General features: G+C 51.8%; 1 protein-coding gene across 3 annotated transcripts in view; it reads left to right on the forward strand.

Annotated features, from left to right (window-relative positions):
* The window catches only part of ADAMTS10 (ADAM metallopeptidase with thrombospondin type 1 motif 10), a 76,740-nt gene that overhangs the window by 14,303 nt on the left and 38,361 nt on the right, over positions 1-24,076 (forward strand). Inside the window, exons 1-3 of one of the 3 annotated variants that reach the window (XM_076359347.1) lie at positions 3,442-3,456; positions 16,115-16,453; positions 21,809-22,173. In XM_076359347.1, the coding sequence (XP_076215462.1) occupies positions 16,366-16,453; positions 21,809-22,173 (453 nt within the window). In that variant the 5' untranslated portion in view covers positions 3,442-3,456; positions 16,115-16,365. Of the gene's footprint in view, positions 1-3,441; positions 3,457-15,175; positions 15,238-16,114; positions 16,454-21,808; positions 22,174-24,076 lie in introns of those variants that run through there. The other 2 variants (XM_076359346.1, XM_076359345.1) reach the window with 2 other exon arrangements.

Here is a 24,076-nt window from a genome sequence, read left to right on the forward strand (position 1 = left end):
TGTCGTGCAAGCTGGTGCTGCAGCTGGGTACGCTGGATGCATTTGGGCATCGGCCAGCACCACCGAGAAGTGACGGCGCCAAGTTTGGCTGGAAGCGTTGCTCTTTGTGCTTCCCCAGGGTCCGGTGCATCATCCCTGCAGGGTTTCTGCCAGCCTGGTGTTGAGCTTGGACCTCGCAGGATCCGAGCGTGCAGGATCAGAGAGTGCAGCCTCTGCCACGTGTAGCCACAGGAGGGTGCAGTGTCACCGGGCTGCTGAACTTCAGGGACTGGGTTCCTGGTGCTGTGCTGAACACAGGGCTCGCCTCCATCCCAGGAGTGAGTGAGGATGCAGGGGAGCTGGAGGGAGAGGATTTCAAGCGTCTCCTGGAAATGCATCATGATCTCCTCATCGTAGAAAGAGAGGAAGCAACTGGCTGGCACTGTTTTATGTTGGAGATGAATTGCAGTGGCTGTTAGTTGCCCGTGAAACGCTTTTTTTCAGGCAGAGTCCAATATCCTCTGCCTCTTTTCTACAAGTATCTGGTCCCTTTACCTTTCTCCATTTTCTGGGCGTTTGCGTAAGTGATGGAGGCCTTGGCTTGGGAAGGTGTGTGCAGCTCCGAGGGGGCTTCATCACCGCTTCAGAGACAGGTCCAGACTGGAGTAAGGCCTGGTTTTTGAGCTGAAGATTTTGCATGGCCTGGTACGAGTATGAGAGGGTCCTCAGAGCAGCACTGCTTTTGGGCACGGGGCTGGGGGGGTTGGCCCCAAGCACACAGATTGTGTGTCCTTGTATGTCAGGAGTCTGTAACACTATATTTACCATCCAGGGGAGACCGGAGACCCTGCTACATCAGGGAAAAGCAAGTTTCCCTGGGAAGGGAGAGGGACAGGCAGCACCGAGCCGCTTGCTGCTGAGCAGAGAAGATGGGCATCTGCAGCCTCCGTCCCTCTTCATTGCACACCAAGTGTGTTTGAAGACAAGCGTCAGCAGACAGAAAGCCCCTGGTATGGCACCGGGCCACGCTTTGGGCAATTAGTTTTTCCCTGGCCAGAAGCGGCACCATTCAATTAAACCCCAAATACTTTGTTTAGTTGCTCTTTTATGTATGTGCTTTGGGGGCCCAGACAATGGCTAGCACAGCCTGGGGAGGAAGGAAACCGCTCTTTCCACCCAGCCAGGGAATGGGCCAAAAATCCAGCCAAGCAAACCCTTTGAACTCGGTTTTCAAACGGAGAGCCAGGCCTTTCCAGTTTGGACGCCTGTAAGGAAGAGTGGCCCTTGTGCTTGCATTGGGATGCCCCCGGGGCTGGGGCAGCACTGGGAGTGGAGCTGGGGGCTGTGAACTCCCACCGTCAGGCATCTCCTTCTGGGAGCAAAGGATGTTTTTCCTTGTTTTCTCAGGGCTGTTAGGATGAGCACGCCTACCAGGCAATACCGAATACTTCGAGACCAGCGGAGGCTCAGGATGTCCCTCCCGGGCATCTCCTGCTTAGGTCACACTGCTGCGCCATCCAGGGAGTGGAGTTCAGAGGGCTGCAATAAGGGTTTACACAAATTCATGGAAGAAAATGAATTATGGCTGTTAAATGCAAAGATACAGCTTCTGGCTTAGCTTCAGCCCTGCACTTAGTTTACTGATAGCAGAGGATGTAGGAGGATATACTGCAAAAAGTACCACAGCTTCTTGGTTTTTTCTTAATCCCTTTTCTTAGGCATCCCATGGCCAGCATCCCATTAGGACATAGGGCTGGCCAGGCCTTTGTGGCTTTTCCTTTCTCCATTCCCATCTAATGGTCAGATGGTTACAGACTAGTGCTGGGTCAGCCTGCGTGGCACCCAGGACCATCGCCAAGAGTCCTGGCTGCTCAGGCCTGTCCCAGGGCCGGATCCTGTGGATTTGGCAGTGTACGTACCTAGAAGGGCCACGGCAGGACACGCAGTTTGGAGGGGCTGGCTGTCCCGCAGACTTGGCATCCACGCCACGCTTCACAGGGCTGCAAACCCTCTAGCCCCCTCCCAGAGTGCCCCCTTGCAATATGCTCCTGGGCGGAGGGGTCTCATGTTCAGGGAGCTTGGTCTAAGACTTAGGTTACATCTTCCCCCGGCAACTTTTCACCCCCTTACTCTTTATTCAAATCCTCTGATACTAAAAGGCTCCCTGGGGATGGTTTTGGGGTCCCTCTGTCCCCACTGATGGGCTCAGGCTGGAGGTCCGCTGCCTGGTGCTGCCGTCCTTTCCCTGTGTCCTTCCCCAGGGCCCCTCTCTGTATCCAGAGAAAAGCAGGGCAGCGCATGGCGATTTGGAAGGGCCTGTTTTCATAATATTTGCAGAATTGCCAGGTAATTCTCTCTTTACCAAGGCTCACATATTCAGCTTTCTAATCTCAAAGACGACTTCAGAAGGAAGAAGGAAATGAGCTCCTGCCCTTTATTGTTGCTTATTGTTTTATGTGTCCTGAGAGGGCTTTGTTTTTAAAAAAGCAGTATTTTATTATTTGCAATGTTTATTCTTTACTTTAGAAATGTATTGTCCTCTGTGGGACACTCCACGGTGGCAGCAGAACAAGAGAAATTATGGCATCACAAGAGCCAGCAGGGCGAAAATGATGTAACTCGGGAGGGAAGGGACTTCTTAAAACATTAGCAAATTCTTGAAGGCTTTTTTAAATTTAAAGCCAATACCTAACATTACCCTAGAGCACAGCTGCCTTTGTTAAGGCCGTTTCATCAGACATGCACTGGCTTTTTAAAAGCCTTTTGAAAGCTACGGTTAAAATGAAGGATGGGAGTGTTGTTCATTGTTGGGGAAAAAAACAAAAATCCTGGCTTGCTTTATCCGTTTTGCCTGCCGTCTGCCACCGTCAGCATGACCTCTTTGCTTTATTGCTTTTATTGGGATGTTTTATCGGCCAGGGAGCTGCCTGCATCGCCTCGGGGGCTCTGCTCGCAGCCGGGGCTGCCCGGAGAAGATCGCTGCCTGCTCCTTTGCAGAAAGGCTTAGCTGATTAGTTTTATACCGTTGCAGGCAAGACCTGCCTTCTGCACTGATGTCAGCAGTCAGGGCGGGACTTTTACAGCCTTATGGGTTTGGGGATTTTTTTTTTTTTTTTTTTGGATAATCCTGGCAAAATTCCTGAGCAAAGTTTTTTTTCTTTTTTTTTTCTTTTTCTTTTTTTTTTTTTTTTGAGCAGCCCCTATACATGCTGCCTCCGAGCCGCTCTCTTATTACTGCTCACTTCCTGAAAGGAGAGTTTTTAGCAAAGCCTCTAGCTCCAGCGCTGCCTGGGTCTGACAGAAGAAGGTTATTGAGGAAGGCGACATAAACCCTCAGCCTGGAAACTTTCTGACACGCGCAGGACTGAGGGGGAGAGAGAAGCTTTTGGCTGCTGCTGGGAAAAAGAAAAAAAAAAAAAAAGAAGCTCAAGGAATTAAAAGGGGAAAAAGAAGAAAGGAGGGAAAACACTAGAAAAGGTAAAACACTCTTTAAAATAATTTTTCCAGAGAAGACTCTTTGAGGTTGAAGTGGGGTGGTCTGGGGTGGAGGGAACGCGAATGTTCTTTGAAATCAGAACCATCTCCCTGGAGAAGGAATGAGCCCGAAGAGCATTGCACGCTGGAAAAACATTTATGAGAATGAAAACCATGTTCACCCTTCTCCAACATTCAGAGTTTCCATAAAAACGCAGGGTTGTGTTTCAAAGTGTCTGCAGACAGCAGGAGTCAGGCATCTGCACTCGCGCGCTGTCTCCCTCGCCTCCCCCATCCCCACACCACTCCACTTTTTTTATTGCATTAAGCCATCTGATCGCATGTTTGCTGCTCTGAAATACAATTCTCTTATGCAGAGCTGCCGTGGGCGAAACTCTCAATTACAGAAAGCAACAGCTATAATCCCTATTGCAGAATTATACATTCCTTGCTGTCTTCATTCCTGAGAATAAACACATATTGCGCTCCCTCTCCCTCTTTCGCTGTCTCTCTCCATCTTCAGGAGCTGCCAATGCCTCCTTCCCTCCTGTACGATGTGGTCAGAGGATTATAAACTGTCTGCCCTGAAAAAGTTGCAATGTCATTAACTTTGTGTGCATCACCAGGCATTTGGCCCCATTGTACTAGTCATATATTTCTTTGCTTTGATTATGTTTTAAAGGTTTTTTTTAAAAGATCAATCCCTCAGAACATGTTATTTTAAACATCAAAGTAAATATTAGTGATGGTGAAATGCCAGAAGATTATCTCATTAGAGCTGAAGGAGCTGTGCTATAAATAGAAAGGAGTTTATAAAATAACCTTGGCAAATATCTTCCAGAGGGGAAGAATCAAACCAAGAGGGAAGCGCAGAGCTGCGCTGGTCAGAGCCGCGCTCCAGGGCAGGTACCGTGCTTCGGCGCCAGCTGCGGCTGTGCGGCAAAATTTAAAATTTCAAACGGAGTCTCGTTTTTGGGGACTTTTCTGGTCAAGTGTATGCGGGGATGTAAACCTCAGGGGGCGTTTGTTTTCCTGTTTCAGTCTATGCCAATACCCATATTGGCTGGAGATAGCTCAGCCATACCGGAGATCTGTTTCTTATTCTGTTCATTAATATTCTTGTTAGCAGAGCTCACGTGGTGACAGCGTGCAATCTAGTGCATGACGGGTGATAGCAGGAAGATTTTTGAAGTCTTTGTTCATTTCTGGTCTCCCCCGTGCTGCGGATGGTAGAAGGGGAAATGCTTTGTCAGGCGCCCAGGTAATTCCCCAGCCGGCGCAGGGGTGTTCCCTCTGCTCTGCTTGCCATAGCCTTGCCCAGACTAGTCTGAAATGCCTCCTTTAGCAAGGCTTCCTCCAGTTCTTGGGAGGTTGTTCCAGTGTCACAAAGTTTCTCCATATATGGAACATGCCGAGTGCTCCGGTTGCTCCATCCTCGGCTTCCCGTTGTTCCTGCTTCGCCCCACGGCAGCACCCTCTCCTTTCCTTCTCCTCCTTAGATCCCTAAAACCTCCAGCACTCGTCGGTGCGTCTCCAGTTGCATTCCCCAAGCAGCTGCTTGTTGGGTGGAATGGGAAAGGTCCTGTCATCTCCTGTAAATCATGCTTTTCCCAGATAAGACTCGGGGCCTGAACTGTTTCATTTGGCAGAGGAGGCCCTCGATAAGCTGCGACTGAGCGAGCAGTCGATGGGGTGAAGTGTCGCCCTAGGGGAAGGTATTGCCTGCTCAACATAAACAGTGTCTGCTAGTCATGCGAGAGGCCTTTTAAGTACCAACATGCAAACCTGTAGCATGAGAGGCTCTGTTATCGCTTGATGGCTCAAGGCCACCCAGAGACTGTTACGGGGAGGAGTAATTGTGCTTATCATCACATGAAGCCCTGGTCCAGAGACAGCATGGGCTCAGCTGCCCAGAGGAGCAGCTCCGTGGAGGGCTTTTCAGCGCAGGTTGCATCAGGCCCACCCAGAGGATGATTCTGTTCAAACACTTATCTAAAGCTTATCTGAAACCCCCAACTCCAAAAACCACTTTTCTTGCCAAGTTTCCAGCAATTAGTTCATTCTAAGCCAGAAACACCGCAGGATGTGTTTGTCACGTCCTGTCCTGCCTAGATCTCAAGTTAACACAAATGAACTTAAAACAAACAGAATTTGGACCAAATTTGTCAAGTTTTCAGAAACAATTCACTAGTGATTTGGATGATGTCAGCTCAGATGTGCTGAAGATATGTCAGTCAAAAAGATCTTCGCTTGACCCCACCACCATAGGAAATGTTTGCAGGGCGCGTAGTTACAAACATTTCCTGGGAATCTGTAAGCAGGTCAGATCTCATGCAGCGACTGGGGAGTGAGAAACATGGAAAACCACCAGCCTGGATACAGACCCATTTTTCAACACTGAAGGAGGTTTTAAAGGGACACCATCTTGGTTACTGTGAGTGCCGTCAATTAAGTCTGCAACCAATTCAAGAATTGGGAGATTCTCCACTGAGGAACTCTGCCAAAATATTTTAGCTCCATCTGACTTCAGTGGAGCAATGTCAGTGGCACGTGTTAAGGGCAGAGTCTCCATCCAGCTGCTCCATTGCTGCTACTCTCTTACCTTCTGCATTCTCCCAGACTGGGAAAAGAATGCTTGGGGTATGCCATTTCTGACTATTCAGCATCTTTACACTTCTGTTTATCATCCCAACCCACCATTATTGCTATCGTGTTTCCTACTCTTCCATTGTAGCTTAATTTTTAAAGGGAAAATTAGTTAAAATGAATCTATTCCTGTGCAGTTCTGCAAATCCTTCTGAACTCAAACATTCATAAATGTTGGCTCCAGCTGAGCTGAGCTCGCAGGTGAAATCCTGGCCTCCCGCTGTGGGAGTTGTGCCACTAACCTCAACAGGACCGAGACTTCACCCCGAAGTGGCTTCGGTCAAAACCACAGTGCAAACGTGAGTTCAGTCCTATCTGGGTTTGCGGCTTTTCATTCCCTGGCCATGAACAAAGGCAGCTCCTCCATGGCCGGGCGCAGAGAAATGTACTCAGTGGCCTTTGGGCTGCAGCTTCCTCGTTAGGAAGCCACACATGCTTGTGAGTCGGCATATTTTCTGTTGCACCCTGCCATACTCCATCAAATCCAAACCATCTGGGCCATATGTTTCCCTGAACAGAGAACCTGCAGGGAGGGAAATAGGGCCCATAAACTCTCTGCACAGCAGATCTCATGGAGCTCGCTTAAGGGAGCCGGAGCCTGGAAACGATCTGCAGATCTTACAGATCTGTATGGGCTGGAGGGAGTCCATAGCCCAATGCAGTCTGCAAGACTTCATCCCGCTGCAGAGCTCCCCTGACACATTCCTCCGTGGTAACGTGTCTTGGGGTCTGTGGGTGCTCGCTGTCATGGTCACGCTGTCTTGCACGAAGGGGGCCCCAGGGTGGTTGCATGGAGGGGCCCCCATGCTCTTGCACAGACTGCCTGCTTGGCTGTCACAAAATCACTTCCCCGCTTGCCTTGGTTTGCCCTGCTGTGAAACAAAGCCAGTAGCGTTCACCTGCTTGCAGGGAGACTTTGAAAGGTGGGGAGGCTGTGGGGACAGTGGCAGAAGCTAGGCTGGGTGTTTGCGTTATCGCGCTCTCGGTGCCCTGGGAGGCTGGGTGCTGCCTGCACGTCTGCAGAGGGGGAGTCTCGGTCCTGAGGTGCTGGAAGCACACAGCCAAGCAGGCAGCGAGGCAGGTAGGGCAGATCAGGACAAGCCACCTCTCTGGCCAGCCAGGGCTCCTCTCCCTTTCTCTGTGTTACCACGATGCAGCCGCCTCTGAAGGGACATGTTTCTGATTTCCTGGAAGGACAGCGTGGTCCAAACTGTGTTGTGTAAGCACAAAGTCCAAACTTTGCTGCTTTAGGGTCCCGCTCCACAGCTCACTGCATTTCCTCCAAGCCACTTCTGCATGTGACCCCGTGAGACAGCCTGGGTTTTGTGATCCAAACCTATCTAATGTCAAAATTAACCCTGTTCTGAGGTGGGACCCAGAGATCACCTCGAGTCCCTTCCAACCTCAGTTATTCTTTGATTCAGTCTGGCAGGACCAAATCAGCGATGGGTGCTGGAGACAGGCAATGCTGTGGATCCCTTCCCCTGTCCAGGACCGTGCTATTGCTGGGCGCAGTGTTAGACACTGCTGTGCCTTGGGGATGCTGTGCCGTGGTGGTGGTAGAAGGAGCAGTGATCTCTGCTCACTGCAGGTCCCATGGTGCTTCTCACAGCCCTTCTGGGTAACAGGAGTCACCTCCGATGCTCTTCTTGGGAAGGTGGGGCTCTCTTGTCTCTCCAGCTTCAGCATATGAGACTGTGCTGTACCGTGGATGCACGTGGCATGGCAGGCTATGAGAGGGGCTGTAGTGGGGCCCTGCCCTCTAGCAAAACACTTCCAGTCTGATGACCAGACACGTCTTTGTCAGAGGGTCCCAGCACAGGTACAGCACTACGGATGTGTGGGGTATGGCCCTGCCCTAAGGCCAGGTTGACGGAGGAGTCAAATTTAGGGTGCCACACTTGGTGTGTGAGCTGTGACGGGTCTTTGTAAGGTATAACTGTATAAAACGTGTTACTGCCTGAACTGGGACAAACAGCACATCCCTTTCTCAGACCAGATCCCTCCTGGAGAGAGCTGGTGGCAGTTATGCAGGTGAGTGGAGCTCAGTGTTGGCACAGGAGGGTGTTTGTCTTTATGCAACCCCAGGGCTCAGTGCCTTGTGTTGCTGTCTTGTGTAAGCACAAAAACTGCTGAAGGGCTGCTGCGGGAGCCAGCTCTGCCGGGATGCAGATGGCTGAGCCGGGGCTGTCGCAGTGGCTGCGCCTGCTTCCCTGCCTGCTCAGAGGTGTGAGTGCTCCTGGCCTTTCCGAGAGCCTGGGGCAGCCTGGCATCCCGAGCACCACAGAGTCATGTTGCTTGCTCCGTGCTGGTGCAGGGGAAGCAGTAGGAGCACGGGGAGGGAGCTGCTTGTGCGGAGGCCGAGGAGATCTGGGTTCTCTCCTGGCTGCACTGAACCCTGCAGAGAGAAGGGGTGGTTTTATGAAGGCAGAAGGCAGTCATGCAGACATGGAGATGCCAGGTATAAAACCAGCATTCATGCATGCATATCTAGAGGTATCGGCGGTGCACAATGGCATGCAGAGAAGCGTGTGGGTACCAAACACAGATGTGCCTGCAGGTAGTGTGTATCCTCGTACAGATAGCGTGTATCCTCGTGCACAGCCGCACACGAACAGCTGCGGTCGTGGTCTGCATGCATGTGGATGACATGCATACTTACATGCATGGTGCATGTGTGTAGTTGGCAGGGGCACTGTATGGTAGGCGAGATGCGCTTCCTTTTAATGACTGCTCGGTTGTCTTTTTAATTCTGCTGTTTTGTGCACGGCTGAAGCCAGCAAGGAGAGTGGTGGCAGGGGGCCAGCAAGTCTGGGTCACATGGAGCAGCTCCAAACTATTGCATAAGTCCCGTCTGAAAGTGGACCTGCTTGGTGGAGTCATCTCCTTAAAGCAAAAGAAGTCCAAGGCTGGGAGTGTTGGGTTGCTCAGTAGCCACCTTACATCTGGCTGAAGTTGACTGGTCTAGCAGCTAGATTTGGGCTCAGCCCTGGGGCTCGCACTGCCCCGTGCCGAACACCCCTCCCCAGTGATGATACGAGCTGGCACTTCTCTCATGCTTTCCTGTTGAGGACCTCCGGGCATTTTACCACACTTGGAGAAATGCAATGACCCCAGCTTTCCAGATAAGGCCAGATCCTTATATAACAGAGAGATAGTATTTCCAGAAAGCAAAGCAGTCGATGTCGGAGAGAGGTCGGTGCTCCCAGCTCTCCACTCGTATGCCCTCGCTTTGTCCTGCGTTTCTTTTGCCCCTTTGCTGGTGAAATTAAAGATCCCGCTGGATTTTGGAGAGGAGCAAGGGGGTAATTCAGTCCTTTCCTCACTAAGATTGCACTGAATAGACTTGACTGTAAAACAATTCTCGTGTTTTTAAAAAAAAAATACTCCCACACAGTACTGGAGTGAGCCCAAACCCCTGTGAAGCTTGCTTGTACAAAGGGATAGAGGGTGTGCCCGGCTAGAGCACAGCAGGGCCCAGCGTGGAGTGCAGCAGCGAGCCTGTAAGAGGGAGCTGGTGGTCTGAAGGCAGTGAGGGTGTTCCCCTGCTCAGCTGGGCTGGTACCAGGGTGCTGGCAGGGGGACGGAGACCTGGGCTCAGACCCCTCGCCTCTCAGGTTCAGACTGGCAGCGTAAGTCTGGATTTCCCATGTTGCTGGTGAACGCCTTTGGATGGGGTTGGATCTTGTTTTAACAGTGCGAAAGCAGCATCTCTCCTCCGAGCAAACTCTAAATTTGACCCCGCAGTCGCTGGGATGGGTATCTCCAAAGAGCTGCTCGTAGGGTGAGATGAAACAGCCCTTACAAGTGAGGTGGGCTGCAGCCTCTCAGCCCGGTGGATGCCAGCAAGAAAGGGAAAAGCAAAAGCCCTTACTCCAGTGTGGGCTTGATAACAGGAGCAATCAGAGGGATGGCGAGGGGATCCTAAAGGGTTGCTGTAGAGCAGTGTAGGCAGTAACTATCCCATGGCTGGAGGCTGCTGTTTTCTGGTCAACACTGATAACTACGTGTTTCTGATTCTTTGCTTGCCGTGCCCCCAGAGAGGCTAGGCTTGGAGCAGCAAAGCAGATTAAGGTTCAAGCTCTTGTTTTCAGTTCTGCAGACCTGTGACTTTAACCCATTTTTTGCATTCTGCAGCCGATGCTCCTAGCAGTGAGGTGCTGATTAGTTAATGCTGATTTTTCTGCTTTTAACCCATAATGCTACTCTAGAGCTGAGAAATGACTTCCCAGTGGACGTCCTGTCATGCTGGCAGGATGACTGCAAAAAGACTTCTGCCATCTGCAACTCAGCGTGTTTTGAACTTAGCAGTCCAGCCAAATATTTTGTCGGGAATATCAGGACGGTCTCTTGCTGAAAGCCGGGAAGGTCTCGGGAAGCTTTGCATCCACCCGTGTGCTCACTGCCCGCCCGGCCTCTCACCCCCTGCCGCAGGAGGTGCAGCATGACGGGGGGGGAGCAGCGCTGTTTACTCTGTCCTCAGGAATGTGCAGGAACCTGCTGGGAGCTGGGGTGGTGACTGCGCACGCATGAAACGCCCGCCGCCCCAGGGAAGCACAGCAGGCCAGCAGCCCCTGCCCGGCAGCAACCACACAGCTGCATTGGCAACCTGGCGCCCAGAGGGAAGGACCTGCCTATTGCCATACCCTGGGGTGTGCGGAGTCGAGGTGGTGAGAAGGAGGGATGTAGAAATGGTGAGAAGTGATTTGGGAGCAGTTTCAAGGAAAGGAGGCAGGAGTGTCGTCGGTGGCTTTCCTCGTCCCCTGCTGCCCTTCCCTTCCCCTCCTTACGCCACGGATGGCAAGGAGAGGCCGGAGGCGCTGGTGGAGATGGGAGAGCTGGTTGTACGGAGAGCAGCTGTGTGCAGCGGTGGGAGAGGAAGGAGATGTCCCCTTCGGCCGTGAACTGCAAACAGGCCCCGTCCATGCCCGGCTGTAAGGGCTGAGCTCTGATTTCTTGCTATGGTAGTGACTGGCCGGTATTGCCTGCTCCTACGATCTGGACCAAGAAGCCTGCTAAATTAGGCATGCAGATTGGCTGCATGGAAGTTGATGTTTGATGGGCTTGGTTGAAAGTGCAAGAAAACGACTAATTTTCCTTGAAGGCTCTGGTTTTGGTATGTGGGTTTTTTATATCTGAGCGGAGCCATCTGACTGTGTGTTTTCGTATGCCGAAAGGCTGGCTTGGGTCACTGGGGGTGGCTTTCTGCTAGCTGCCTTTGGATGTATGCTGGAGACCTTGGTGCTGGAGGTGGCCACCGGCACATGCAGCTCTCTGCGAGGCTGACCACAGAAAGGTGCCATTGAGTTGTCTCTGGAGACCTGGGCAGGGCTGCCTTCGGCTGCTGCCCGGCAGAGCTCACCAGGGCTTTTGCTTTTAAGACGTTCCAGTCCCCAATTAAACGATTTGCTCAGCCCTCGTGCTTTTTGTGAGCCCCTCCATGTGCTCGCACTTGCAAGGAGGTGGAGATGGGGCTCGTGGTCCGGGTGTCCCCTTGCTCTGACCCCGATGGCGCTCAGCTCTGCGGGTCAGGCAGCGACAGGCACATGGTGGTTTTCTGAGCATCCCCTGCACGGAGCAGCATGGGCTGAAACTGGGACAATCCCTGGAGACCACGTGAAGGAGTTATCCTTCTGCCTTGCAGCAGTATTTGGGAAGCAGATTTCAGCCGAGGATTTACAGCCAAAACTTGTGGGCCTCCATGAAGCAGCAACAGCAGGTGAGAAGGGGGCTTTTTCTTCTGAAAACATGGCGACTTTAGGATTGGCATCCATGAGCTACAGGCACTGTGAGGTTTGCTGTGTGGCCGTGGTGGGCAGCTGTGATAACAGGCGGTAGGTAAGAGCCTACTGCTGCTGCCAAGTGCCTCTCCGTGGCACTGGCATGGCCCATGAGCCACACATCCCAGCACCCTGCAGTCCCCACTGTATTTAGCTTGGTTTCCAAAGAAAATAAGGCCTGCGGAGCAAGCCATGTGTTTGCAGCTCTTCCCCCCGATGGTAACTTTTGAACTGGTAGGACAATTTCAAGTTGGAGTGGATGGAGGAGCAGAAATCTCTACGGTGCTCTGTTTTTAGGGGCTGCACACGATGGCCACATAGCTGCCCTCCTGCAGGGCCTGAAGTGCTGCTCAGCCCGTTGGCAGGGTCAGGAGAGAGCCGGGGCTGAAGCTGGCCAAGCTGTGGGACGTGGCATCGCGATAACCCCGGCGCGGTTAGGAAGTGCCAGTACCCCATTTTACAGAGGAAAGAAGAAGTAACTGTGAGGGCTGGTGACTTTCATTCATTTGTTAACGCCGTCGCTAATAGCACAGCCCAGAAAGGCTGTTCGGGGTGAAGCGGTGGGGCTGCGGGGCACTGCTCTCACTGCTCTCGCTGCTCGCAGGCACTGCATGTTGGGAAGGTGTCAGTGGAAGGGCCGGGGGCTGGTGGGGTGCACTGCAAGTATTTCCTCCCACCGGGGAAAGCTGGAAGCAGAAATCTGTGTTTGTATTTATTTCTCTTTCAAAAAAGGGAAAAGGACACCTGAGCTCATAATTTGCAAAAGTTGGATGAGAAACCTGGAAGCCACCGGGCCCTGCATCTTTAAAAGCAGTTAAATTCCTCTTCTCTGCACTAGGAGGCACCTTGAACCTTCCTCTTGGCTCTGAGCAGAGCCCATCTGCTTCCTATTACCTTCCCATAAAGCTGCCTCCCCCGCCAAAAAGCCGGGCTTTCAGGGAATTCTGTCTGCAGCCCCGATGTTGAAATTAGTAACAGTTGTCATCTGTTTTTCGTTTTTCTCTTCTCTTTTTGCTTTATTCCAGCTTGAATTTTAAACCCCCGCCCCAGCCCCTACCGCTTCTCGCGTGTTTTTGGTGTGGGAAGAGGCGACCTCGAAGCCGCCACCGGCTCCGGCGGCATCGGCCCCCGTTCCCCTCGTCCCCACCGCCGCCGCCTCCTCGCGCAGGCGGCCCGGCCCGGCCCGGCCCGGCCCACGGGTTCACGCGGCGAAAGCCACCTTGGCGGAGGGAGCGGGGAGCGTCAGCCACTCGCGGGGCGCCTGCCAAGGACAACGAATTCCTTGGGAAGGAGCAAATCAGAACCGGCCCAAGCGAGGGAGGCACGAGACCGGAGAGGTCACCCCGTGCCCCGGGCCTCCCCGCCGCCCCTCCATCGTGGCCCACGGGACCCCAGCGTCCCGCCGCCCCTCGCATGGGCCTGGGCTCCTTGGGCTTGTCCCTGTCTGCCGGTCGCTGCTGCTCAGAAAGCAAAATCTGAAAACTGAGGTTATGGAAAACTTTATACGTATTGAAGCAGCCGCAGAGCCCGCGCGTCTCCAGCTCTCTCCTCCTTGTTACAGGTCCTTCTCTTGCAGGAGACGGGCTCGTCGGGGTCTCAGAAGTGAAGCGTCGCTGGGAAGGGGCCATGTTTTCCTTGCCGTATGTGGGGAGGAATCAAAGCCGGGCCCTTCCCCCAGCCTGGTTTACGGGAATATTGCAGCTGTAATTCCTGACATGTGCTGCTCCAAACATGCCTCCTTCCCCCAAGGTCGGGGCTGAGGGGTCTCGGCGCCTGCAGCTCCCTCCCAGCCCCTGCTCCGGGGAATGCCGAGGAGCCAGGACTGAAGGGGAAGGGCAGAGGGGAGATGAGGGCACCAGTCACGACTGACGCAGCTCAGGGTCGCGGAGAGGCGGAGGAAGGACAGGAAATAATGACAGCCTTGAGGAAGCGGGTTCAACAGCTGGAAAACAAGAAAAATTAGTAGTGTGAAGCCCAGGAGAAAATATACTTCAGCTGAGCGGCTTTCTGTCTGCAGACCTTGGAGCCATGACAGGATTTGAAAGCTGGAATCTCGAGCTTTAATAGATGCTGAAAAATGCTGACTTAGGAGAGGGCCGCAGCACGCCCGGCTTTCGTTTCGCCTTCTCCCTTTTCCAGTTCACTTCCCGCAGCCCCGCAGGGAGCAGGCACAGAGCAGCTCGCAGCAGCCGCAGTGCTTGGCTGTGCATTGCTGCAGCCCCAGCTCTGCCCTCTCTGCTCCGCAGCCGGGGGGGTGACGCTACAAAGGATGCTGTCACCAGGTGGACGTGGCCTCATGGACCCGCAGTGCTGATCTCGGCATCCTCGCGGCATCCTCGTGTCATGGTGGAGGAGGGCAGAAGAAGTCCTGCCAACCCTCTTGCCTCCACTGCCTGCTTCCCTTTTATCTGTTGCTGGTGAGCGGAACAGCCCGAGACAAGATTTAGACAGTTTTTCCCCAGTCAGGCAGCTTATTGTCACGGTTGCTGATCGCGTGCGTAGTCTTTGAGGCCACTGTCATGGGTGTTGTGTTCGAGCTTTGCAGAAACCAGCCTGGCAAGTGGCACCAGATGTGACTGGGGAGACCATCCCAAGGCCTCACTGATGGTCTTTGGCCATTTTTGGCTGTAAATAAACAGTTAAAAATCTTAACATTTAAAATATGAAACTCCAAATTATGATTTAAAGACGCACAATTAATCCTGCCAGCATTTCTGTCTGGTAGGGAAAAATCATTAACTTACTTACATTAATTATTGGGGCGGGAATTGTCTCTCTGATTTCTTCTTGTACCTCACCTACGTAGTCTCTGGTGATGGGTGTTATTCCAAGCCCCCGCAGCACAAATAACATTAACTGCATAGTAAAGATGGGAAAACAGAAGTAGAAATAAATTGCAGACTCCCCTGGGGACGCGAGATGAAGGGGAGCGTGGCAGACCCGAGGAGGAACCGGGGGTCTCCTGCCCTGTGCTCTAGCCAGTAGTTAGTCTTTGCTATTTAAAACACACAAGAGCAGAGCGAGGCAAGGGTTAATGACGTTATTCCAAGTGTTTCCTTACTGGGATGAGGACCGCGCACACGCCATGGCTATTGACACCTTTGCAAAGAGCACCATCCTTCCATCTCCAGCTGAGCCTCATCTTCCCAGCAGCTCAGGAGCATCCGTCCTGCCTTTCCCTGCCATGCTCCAGCACCATCTGCTGCTGTGCAAGTCATTGCTACATCACCGGTCTGAAGTCAGACTTCAGTATGTATTTATCTGTCACCTTTGCAGGAACGTTTGCGTTTTGCTGCGGGGCTGCTCTCGAGCAGAACATCGCTGTTCAGATATTTGGGATTCTCCGGGCGGTAGTTAGGTATGTGCCATATTCGTTGCATACGTCATCTAATCGCTGGATAGAAACAAAAACCACAGGCTTTATGCAACTCTCCAGCACTATGTGAGTTTTGTATAATTGCCGCAGACTGAGTGGAAATTATCTGCAAGCCAAAAATCTTTCACTGAAGCAATTAGCAAATCATTTTAAATAACAAATACAATTGGAATCTCACAATCCATTTGTGGATAGAGCTGAGGGTAAGAGTGAGTTCACTGAATGGGTCCTTTGTTTTCAATCACTTTTTTAGGTTTAGCCAATACACTCTGGGAGCAAGTGCGCTTCTCTCAGTGCAGTGACGGTCATTAAAGTGTATTTTAAAGCCAGGGGAACTGGAGTAGAGAGGATTTCTAGGTTGCTGCTCACTACCACCCCGCTAATGCTTTTATTTTGTGCTCTTCTTTAAGAGATCAGGTAACTGAGACAAGGTCACTGTTCTGTCTGGGCTTCCTCGTGGGCATTGCCGCAGGACAAAGGGTTCCCATTTATTCTGAGCTCCTTTCCTACCGTATAAGGTATATACCAGACCTTTAGTGCCGCTGTCAGAGCAGTGCAGGGGCTGCACTGGGAGCAGAGTTCAGCCCCGTGAGAGCACCCGGGTGTGCAGTGTCCCTGTAGCAGGATAACGTGGCTTTCCGATGCTGTGAACTGACGTGGTTAATTGCATTTGCGTTCGCTTCCCGTCCTTTTCTCCCCTTCCTTTTTCTTTCTTTCCATCCCCCTCTTCCCTTCTCTGAGCTCAGGCTTTCCTCATTCACGCTGTACACCGTTTTCTCCCGCGTGTCCTTCTCCTCCATCCTTTGTTTCCCCTCTGCCTGTCTCTCCCCTTCACTCATCCCCACCTTCTCCTCTGCAGGGGCAATGCCACCAAGAGCCTGCGGTTCGAATTAGCCCATGCTGACCCCACTGCGCTGGCCCGAGCACAGCACGCTGCAAAGACACCGTCGGCCTCGCTGCTTTGGGGAGAGCACGGAGCGGCCGAGGATGCCTGCGGAGGGACCGAGGACTCCTGTCTCTACATAAGCGGTGGCCGAGGGAGAGACATGTTGGGACAGCGCCCTTTCAGCTGGCACAATACTCCCTGCACTGAGACAAGCATCGCTAACCATGGCAATAGCTTGGAGGCTTCTCACGTGGACCGTCATCTTCACTGCGGCTGTGTGCAACTTTCCCGGTTACACGTTCCAGTCACAAGGTAGGGATCGCTGTGGGGAGGGGAGCTGGATCCACTCACCTCCGCTGGCAGAAACCCTAATGGGAACCCCGGGGGAGGTATTAGGGTAATGTTGTGCTGGGGAGTAGGTGGAGACACCCCGAACTCTGCTCTGCTTGCTGTACTGCAGCAGAGCTCCTCATGCTGAATTTGCAGGTGTTTTCCGTTGACCTCCGAGGAAAGGATGTGTTTTGCTTTCGGATGTTACGCTTCTTGGCTTTTTGCAGGATTCAGAGCAGTAGGGTCTGTGTAAGATGAGAGCCACGTACAGGCTTAGAAAGCGAAGAGGATGTGGTAGCAATAGAGGAAGCTCCCCTTCCACTCGGGTGGAGCAGCGCATCCTTGGATGAATAGAGGCTTTGTTACAAGGAGGGTTGTGTGTGTGCAGCCAGCCGGTGCGCTTGTGAGCAGTCCTCTGCGCGTGCAGGGATGGGGGTCTCTGCTGGAGCATACAAATACAGCTGAGTCTGGACAGATGTGTGCTGCTGGAGGAGCAGTTTTAGTCTGTGCATACATGTTTCTGTAAGTGCTGCCATTAGTAAATGCTCAAACCTGCTCAGGCGTGAGCACCCTTGTACCTGTCTTGTATGTCTGTGTGTTTCTAATGGTCTTGTGTTTAAATACAGAGCCACGCATGCAAGCGATTGCAAGGAAAGCAGAATGTGGGTCTCTTGTACATAGATTTGTGCCTTTGTATATGATTTTATTCGAGGTTAGGAGTGAAGGGACTGGAAAGTGAGGTGGACTGCCTTGTACCCAGCCTAGAGTACAAATACAGCACCAGTATTAAGCAATTTAACTACCCTGTGTTACCTGCCCATGCTGTATTTGTGCAATTTCTTAAGAGACAACATGAACGCTCCCATCAGGCACCAGAGGTAAGAAGAAAGGGCTCCCAGGTTAGACATTTATCTGTGCAAGGTGTCAAAACCTCAGCAGTGTACTTACGCAGCCATAATCCTGAAATACCACGTGTGCCCAGATTAACTGCAGTAGGACCAAAGTCGGCGATGTACCCGGGCTGTTGAGTAGTGCGATGCCATTGGGCTGTAGTTACGATGGCTGTGGGTTGTCTTGTGAAGCAGAACTGGAAAGAGGAGCAAAGGCAACTGAAAGCCACGTGCCGTCCTGGGTCTGAACACCGTCTTGTTGCTAAACATGGGGCACTGCCATACTGCAGCTTGCTCTGGGTGGAAGGAGAGGCAGTCAGACACAGAGCTGCGTGCTATGCAGGCGCTGTGCAACGTGCAAGGTTACACAGGCAGATTTTCTTGAATCTGAAACAAACACGGTTTCTGGTCCTTTTCGCCAAAGCCTCTGGCAATGCCTGGGGTGACTGTTCTGGGCCTCCCGCGTTCGTCAGTTCACACCTCTCTCCATCTGCAGCACCGCGTTCGCAGCGCAGCGACGCTCTGACAAGGACTAAGCTGCCAGATCGCCTCCATCCTGACTCACAGCAGCTCAGATCCTCCCTCGCTCATGGGTCCCCACACCGTTTGCTAATACACCTTGGTCTAAACCCGAGGGCTCACCAAAATTACAGTTAATGCATTTGTGCTCTCCTAGATCCTGGCTTCCCCTGAGCAGGTCTGGGGAATGAGTCTCAGCCCGTGATGCTGCTGGGAGCATGGTGCTGTGGGAGCACCAAGCCGGGGATTGCAGCCTGTCCCCTCCCCAGTCCCTGTCCAGTCCTGAGGGTCAGGCTGCCCCATGGGCCCCTCTTGCTGTCAGAGCGCTTTTTTAGGCTCCCTGCATCCGGAACGGTTGGCATCAGGCTATTGATGTTACTCAACACCTCTCTTCACCACGCTGCTGAGATAGTAAGTACATAATCCTCACAACACGCTTTCAAGGTGTTATCTCCTCTTAGCAGTTGGAGGCACGGAGAATAAAGGCCAGTGTTTTCAACAAGCCACTGATTTTGACCAAGTGACTTGCTCCAGTTAGCAGTGGAGCAGGATTCACGTGCCCCGTGTGCACAACTCCAGATCAGTGTATTTATTTTATGCAGGAAAAAGATTAAGGTTTCATAGTCGTAAGCTGTAATTATCTTTGTGGGAAAGAGCAGCCCAGCGTTGAAGGTCTCTTCAAGCCAGCAGAAATGTGACGAGATTCAGATGTAACGTGTACGCTCAGGCTGCAGTTTTTACCAGTGCAGGGAACAGCAGCTGAAACAATTGACCAAGGATTCAGCACATGCCCACCATTGCTGAATGATTTTTAATCAAAAAGAAATTTTCTGTTGGTGCTTTAGTTTAACCATAGTGATAGATTAGATGTTCTGTTTTATAGAACATGAGGTGAGGCTAACCTCACTGCTCCCAGCTCACATGTAAACCGGTGGACCCTTGGAGGATGTAGTGAGACTGACGCAATGCCAGGGCAGCCTGAAGTCGTGGGATCCCATAGCGTTTTCCACAGCCATCCCTTAGGAATCGTGTCTGGGCTGCAGCTGGGGCTCATCTTTGCTCTGGTGACAAGACCAGAGCAAACATCTGCTTCCTTTTCATCCTTTAAGCAGCTCTGTAATGAGAGAGGCAATGGTAAGCATACAAGGAGGGAACAAAATCCTCCCTCCTCCACTTTCACCTTCCCTCTCCTTTTTGTTCAGCTTAGCCCTCTACCTCCCCTGTGCCCCTTCACTTCCTCTGCCATCCCCGCCCCTGCAGGTGCGTGCTCCCTTTCCACCAAAAATGGGGCAGCAAGGTACCTCTCCCCGCACCCTATCCATCCTGCTTCCCAGCTTTCTCCCTTGCCCTGTCCTGGGAGGTCTGTGGTCCTCCAAGGGTGCCCAGTGTCCCCCACAGCCATGAGCAGGTTTTCCTGGAGAAAGGCTTTTTATAGCATCTCTTCCAAAGCAGTTTGACAGCTCTCTGGAAACACCAGGCTGCTTATCACCAGTGCAAACCCTTCTGATACAGTGGGTGCAGTAATGCACAGTTCAGGCCAAGATCTATTAATACAGCGTGAAGTGGCTGAGAGGGCAGAGGGAACATGAGGGCTTTTTTGGAAGGAAGGAACGGCCGAACAGTGCTGCTCTTGCTGTTGGGAGCTCCCAGTATGGTTTGTAATATGGGGAGCATGACCAAGGCAGAGGTGAGCAAATGAGGGAATAAGGGAAGATCTGTGATGTTGGGTGGAATACACAGGGTTAGGGAGTAAAAGAGGTCCCAATCTCTTAGAGCCTAATCTAATCTTCTATATTTTTAGAGGAGAGGAAGGAGCCAGCTGTAACGCTGGACGAGGACACTGGCTTCTTCCTTGTGTTTAAAGTCTCCGTTATTTTTTCCCATTTGTGGCATCCCCACTCCAAAACATCACTTCCTAAAACATTCATGTGAAGCAGGGCACTGCTCTTAGATCTTCCTTCCTGTACCTCGGTTTCCAGAGTAGACATCCCTGAGAGGATGCATGGTGACTGGCACTACAGCAAAAGCAGGTTCTCACGCACAACCTCACCCCCAGGCTCTGGACACCTTTTTTCCTCCTGGACGTACCTTGCAGGTCAGGATCAGAGGCTGCAGCCCAGGGTCCCAGCCCCTTTCTAGCCACTGCGTGCACAAAACTCCTTCCGAGTCACTCCTTCCCATGTGGGCTGCAGAGAGGGAAAAAGAAAAACAAGACACTTCCGATAGCAAATTTTTCCAAGCCTGAGGTCATTGCTTAAGTGCAAATAGTCACTCTTGTTTGCCTGGCTGCATCACACGCGAGGCGGTGTGATGCAGGAGAAGCTGGAGCACAGGAAGTTAAAAAACTAATAATTATTCTGGCTTGTCGCGGCAAGGGAGGGGTGCCAGAAGTGCTTATGGTTTGGAAGGATGGGAGCTAACCCCTAAACCCAGCTGGTGGGAAGGACTGTCCCATTACCAGTGGCCAAGGAAACCACTCTGTCAGGCTCCCACACTGGAAAACACACTAGAGGAAAAGGAAACTTTCCGGTGCTGCCATGTGGTAAGAGTGTAATTTGGAGTCCAAATTTATGATGGCTGGGAAGGCTTTGAAGATGGGTGCTATGGAGCCAGGCGAAATGCAGCCACCCTGGAGCAGCCTGGCCTCTCCTGTTTTCTTAGGAAACAACTGCAAATAGGATGCAGAAAGCACAGTAAGAATATTCCAGAGTGAAAAGAGGGCAAATCCTCTCCCACTCCATGAGCAAACCTCCAGCCATGAGGGGTTCAGAAGAACACACTGTGATGGGGGGAGCTATCCTGTCCAGTGCATGACTTTTTTACATCTTCCAATGAAGTCTCTGGTACTGAGCGCTGTCAGAGACAGCTGGACCTCCAGTCAGATCCAGTCTGGCAGTCCCTGTGACATTTTGCTTGGAAAATGAGAAATTTCTGTAGAGGTTGCAGAGTGCCAATTTCTTTGACAGCCAAAAGTGTTGTGTTACCATGTGAGTGCAGGCAGACAGTTTGGACAGTGACCTTGTCAGAGCACATTTCCTAAGTGGTACAAGACAGGCTCAAAAACTCAAGTGCCCCAAGAGAAGGTGCTAAGCCAGGCTGATACGATAAAGAGCTGGTGAGCTGGGAAGGCAGGATGGTGTCATAGATAGAGACCTGGCTGGGGAATCAGGTTGTCTGACTTCTTTTCTTGCTGCCTTTTCAGCACAGCTGGGGAATTCTGGTTACCCTCTTTTTTATTTTGATTGCAAGATTGGCATTGCAAGGACATTGTCTTTGTGCCTCTTAGGAGGATGCCCAGTACCTAATGCACTAATGCAGCTGCGATCGGGGAGGCTGGTATGGTGCTGTTATGCGAGTTACCAAAGCAGAGTTAGCAGGTCCACGTGGCAGCTGTAGATGTTCTGAAGAACCCCACGGTTCCTTAGCAAGACTCTCTTCTCCTGAGACATTGTCTCCCCAAGGCTCGTTCTGGCTCATTTTGAAGAGACCTTATTGATAGCTTTTTTACTGAAAGGATCCAGGTTGAAATAACCCTCCAAACCACAGAGTGTGACTCTGCACAACCTGGAGTCCCTCTGCCCAGTGGAGATGGAGAGATGGGGGATAGTCCAGGTCCAGAGCCAGAATTTGGGTGTCCTGAATGACCCCTTGGACCAGTCTGTTTCTCTCCATCACCTGCAGAGGAAGAAGATTACGCTCCGTAGGCTCAAGGCCTATTGATACCCCAAGGCTCTATAGGCCAAGGGTACCCCAAGGGTACCCCAAGGACCCTGCAGCCTGGACAGAGCAGACCCTCTGTGTCAGGACCCTGTCCCTCCGCCTTGCCCTGGCTGCGGCTCAGTTGTGCGCAGGCGCAGCCGGCTCCGCGCTGGGTGTTTGACTCTCTTTGCAGAATGTCATTCCTCCTGTGTTTGCTTTCCCTCCCCAGAGGAGTTCCTCTCCAGCCTCGATCACTATGAAATTGCGTTCCCCATCCAAGTGGACCAAAACGGGGACTTCCTCACCTTTGACGTGAGAAGCCAGCTGAAGCAACGTCCTCGGCGCAGTCTGGGCTCCTTGCCCTACGAGCCATCTGAGCAGCAGGTTTTCTACAAAGTCTCTGCCCACCGAACCCAGTTCCTCCTCAACCTGACACTGCACTCCAACCTGCTGGCTGAGCACTTCACTGTCGAATACTGGAAGCGAGATGGCGTGGACTGGCAACATGATTTCCACGAAGACTGCCACTACGCGGGCCACTTGCAGGATCAGTACCTGAACTCGAAGGTCGCCATCAGCAACTGCAATGGCCTGGTGAGTCTCTGTATTTTGCCCAGCCAAGGGCAATACTAACAACTAGAGCTGCCCATAAAGCAGAGCTGATTGCAGCCTCTTTGATCTTTGCTATAGAAGTACAACCCGGTTTGGGTCCCAGCAGGTGGGTCCATGGTGGTGGGAAAGGCACGGGGTTAGTGTCAAGCTAGAATATTGCACGCTGGCATCAAAAGCCAGCTAAGGGTGAAGAAGGCCACATCCCTTCATTACATCTGTAGGGGCTCCTGATCCGTGTTTCGCTTGTAGTCCAGTTTCCACCAAAGTCAGTGGGCATTTTTCCATTGATTTTAATTAGAACGGGATAATCCAGGCTCTAGACCATTATTCTGGCTCTCACAGAACTCTCCCCTCCACTTCCAACAGCAACAGCAAAAGGTATGTTTCACATGTGCTAGTGAGGAAGAAGTGCGGGAGGGCAGGAATTTCACGGCACAACTGGGAATGTCAAAAGTGCATTCAGATCTTTACAATTGCAGATACATTCCTGGGGTTCCCAGACACTTCTGTCCAGATTTCAGGAGCTAAAAATGTGACTTCTGGGGGAAAAACTGAAATAATCAGTTTTTCAATATGAAAAAGAGAACATCAAGAGGGGACAAGATGGCATTCCTCAAAAACAGCAAGGCTGCTGCAAAGAGAGTGGGAATGATTGATTTTGCATGTCCTAACAGCTAGGACTAGACATCATGGTCTTAAATATCAGCAAGAAATCTTAATGGTAGACATTAGTGGTAAGGATGGCTGAGCTTGGACTAGATTGCTTGGAGAGTATGTGGCCCCTACATCACTGGAGATCTTTAAGAATAGGCCAGACAAATGCCTCTCAAAAATACTCCAGGTATGATCCATTAGCTCTTCCAGCACTGGGAATAGACTGAGGACTTCCATCCTTATTTTTCTGTGATTTTCTGATATTTCTGGCTCACAAAGCTCATTTCATGACCTACCAGATGGAGGGATGGAGCAAACATACCCTGTTCGCGAATCCCTTGGAGGGGTAACATGTAGAAAAAGACTCTGTAGGCCAGATTCGTATTTATGCTACAGCCCCACCTCTTAGCAGTATTCTGGCAGTGTGGAAGAGCTTCCAAATGGGAATGAATTCATGTTTGATTTATTGCTAAATTACACTGCCAGAACAGTGCTGTGGGTTATTAACAGAAATGAGAATCTGACTTATTATATCATAGAGTCTAATGTTTCTATCTCACAGCCAAAAATCAGAGCTGCATAAACTCTTGGTCCCCTAGTTAGCCCTTTGTTTAGATGCGGGAACTCTGCTGAAGGCCTAGACCATTTACTGGTGTTCACAAAAGCACTGAAGGGTGAGCTGGGTGCTGCTGGCTCAGAAGGGATCTGGCATTAGCCTACCTTCTCAATTCAGAGGGCAGCAAGTCCAGGGCAAGCAACAGCCCGGCAGCACTTGTACTGGGATAATTTAGTCCACAGGCTTTGTTTAGCTCTGGAAAGATACCAGGGGCTGTCTGGAGGAAAATGCAGCCAGGCAGAAAGAGGGACGGAGTGTCATCCAGCAACCTCTTCTTTTCCTGAACTCTGTCCTTCTGCCCTCAGGAGCTACGGACATCAGCAAGGAAGGGGGAGGAGGTCTTCTGGGTTAGTGAGGATGATAGGGTCAGGAATTTGGACAAGAGGAGTCTGGCATCTTTTTAGCTGGCAGAGTAGGGGCTGTACTTGCCACCAGAGAAGACCTGTTGCAGAGCTCTGGTTGATCAGTAACAGCTGATCCACTCGTGCCATCCCTCAGCCGCAGCATGCTTCCCTCCAGGCAGGCATCAATCCGCTTTGGAGGGGACAGGTAGGGACAGAAGAGGGTCTCCAGTTGCTGAGGTCTCAAGGTTCAGGTTCATGCTGACACGTGCTA

This window comes from Aptenodytes patagonicus, chromosome 25 (assembly GCF_965638725.1).
Source record: "Aptenodytes patagonicus chromosome 25, bAptPat1.pri.cur, whole genome shotgun sequence".
Lineage (NCBI taxonomy): Eukaryota > Metazoa > Chordata > Aves > Sphenisciformes > Spheniscidae > Aptenodytes > Aptenodytes patagonicus.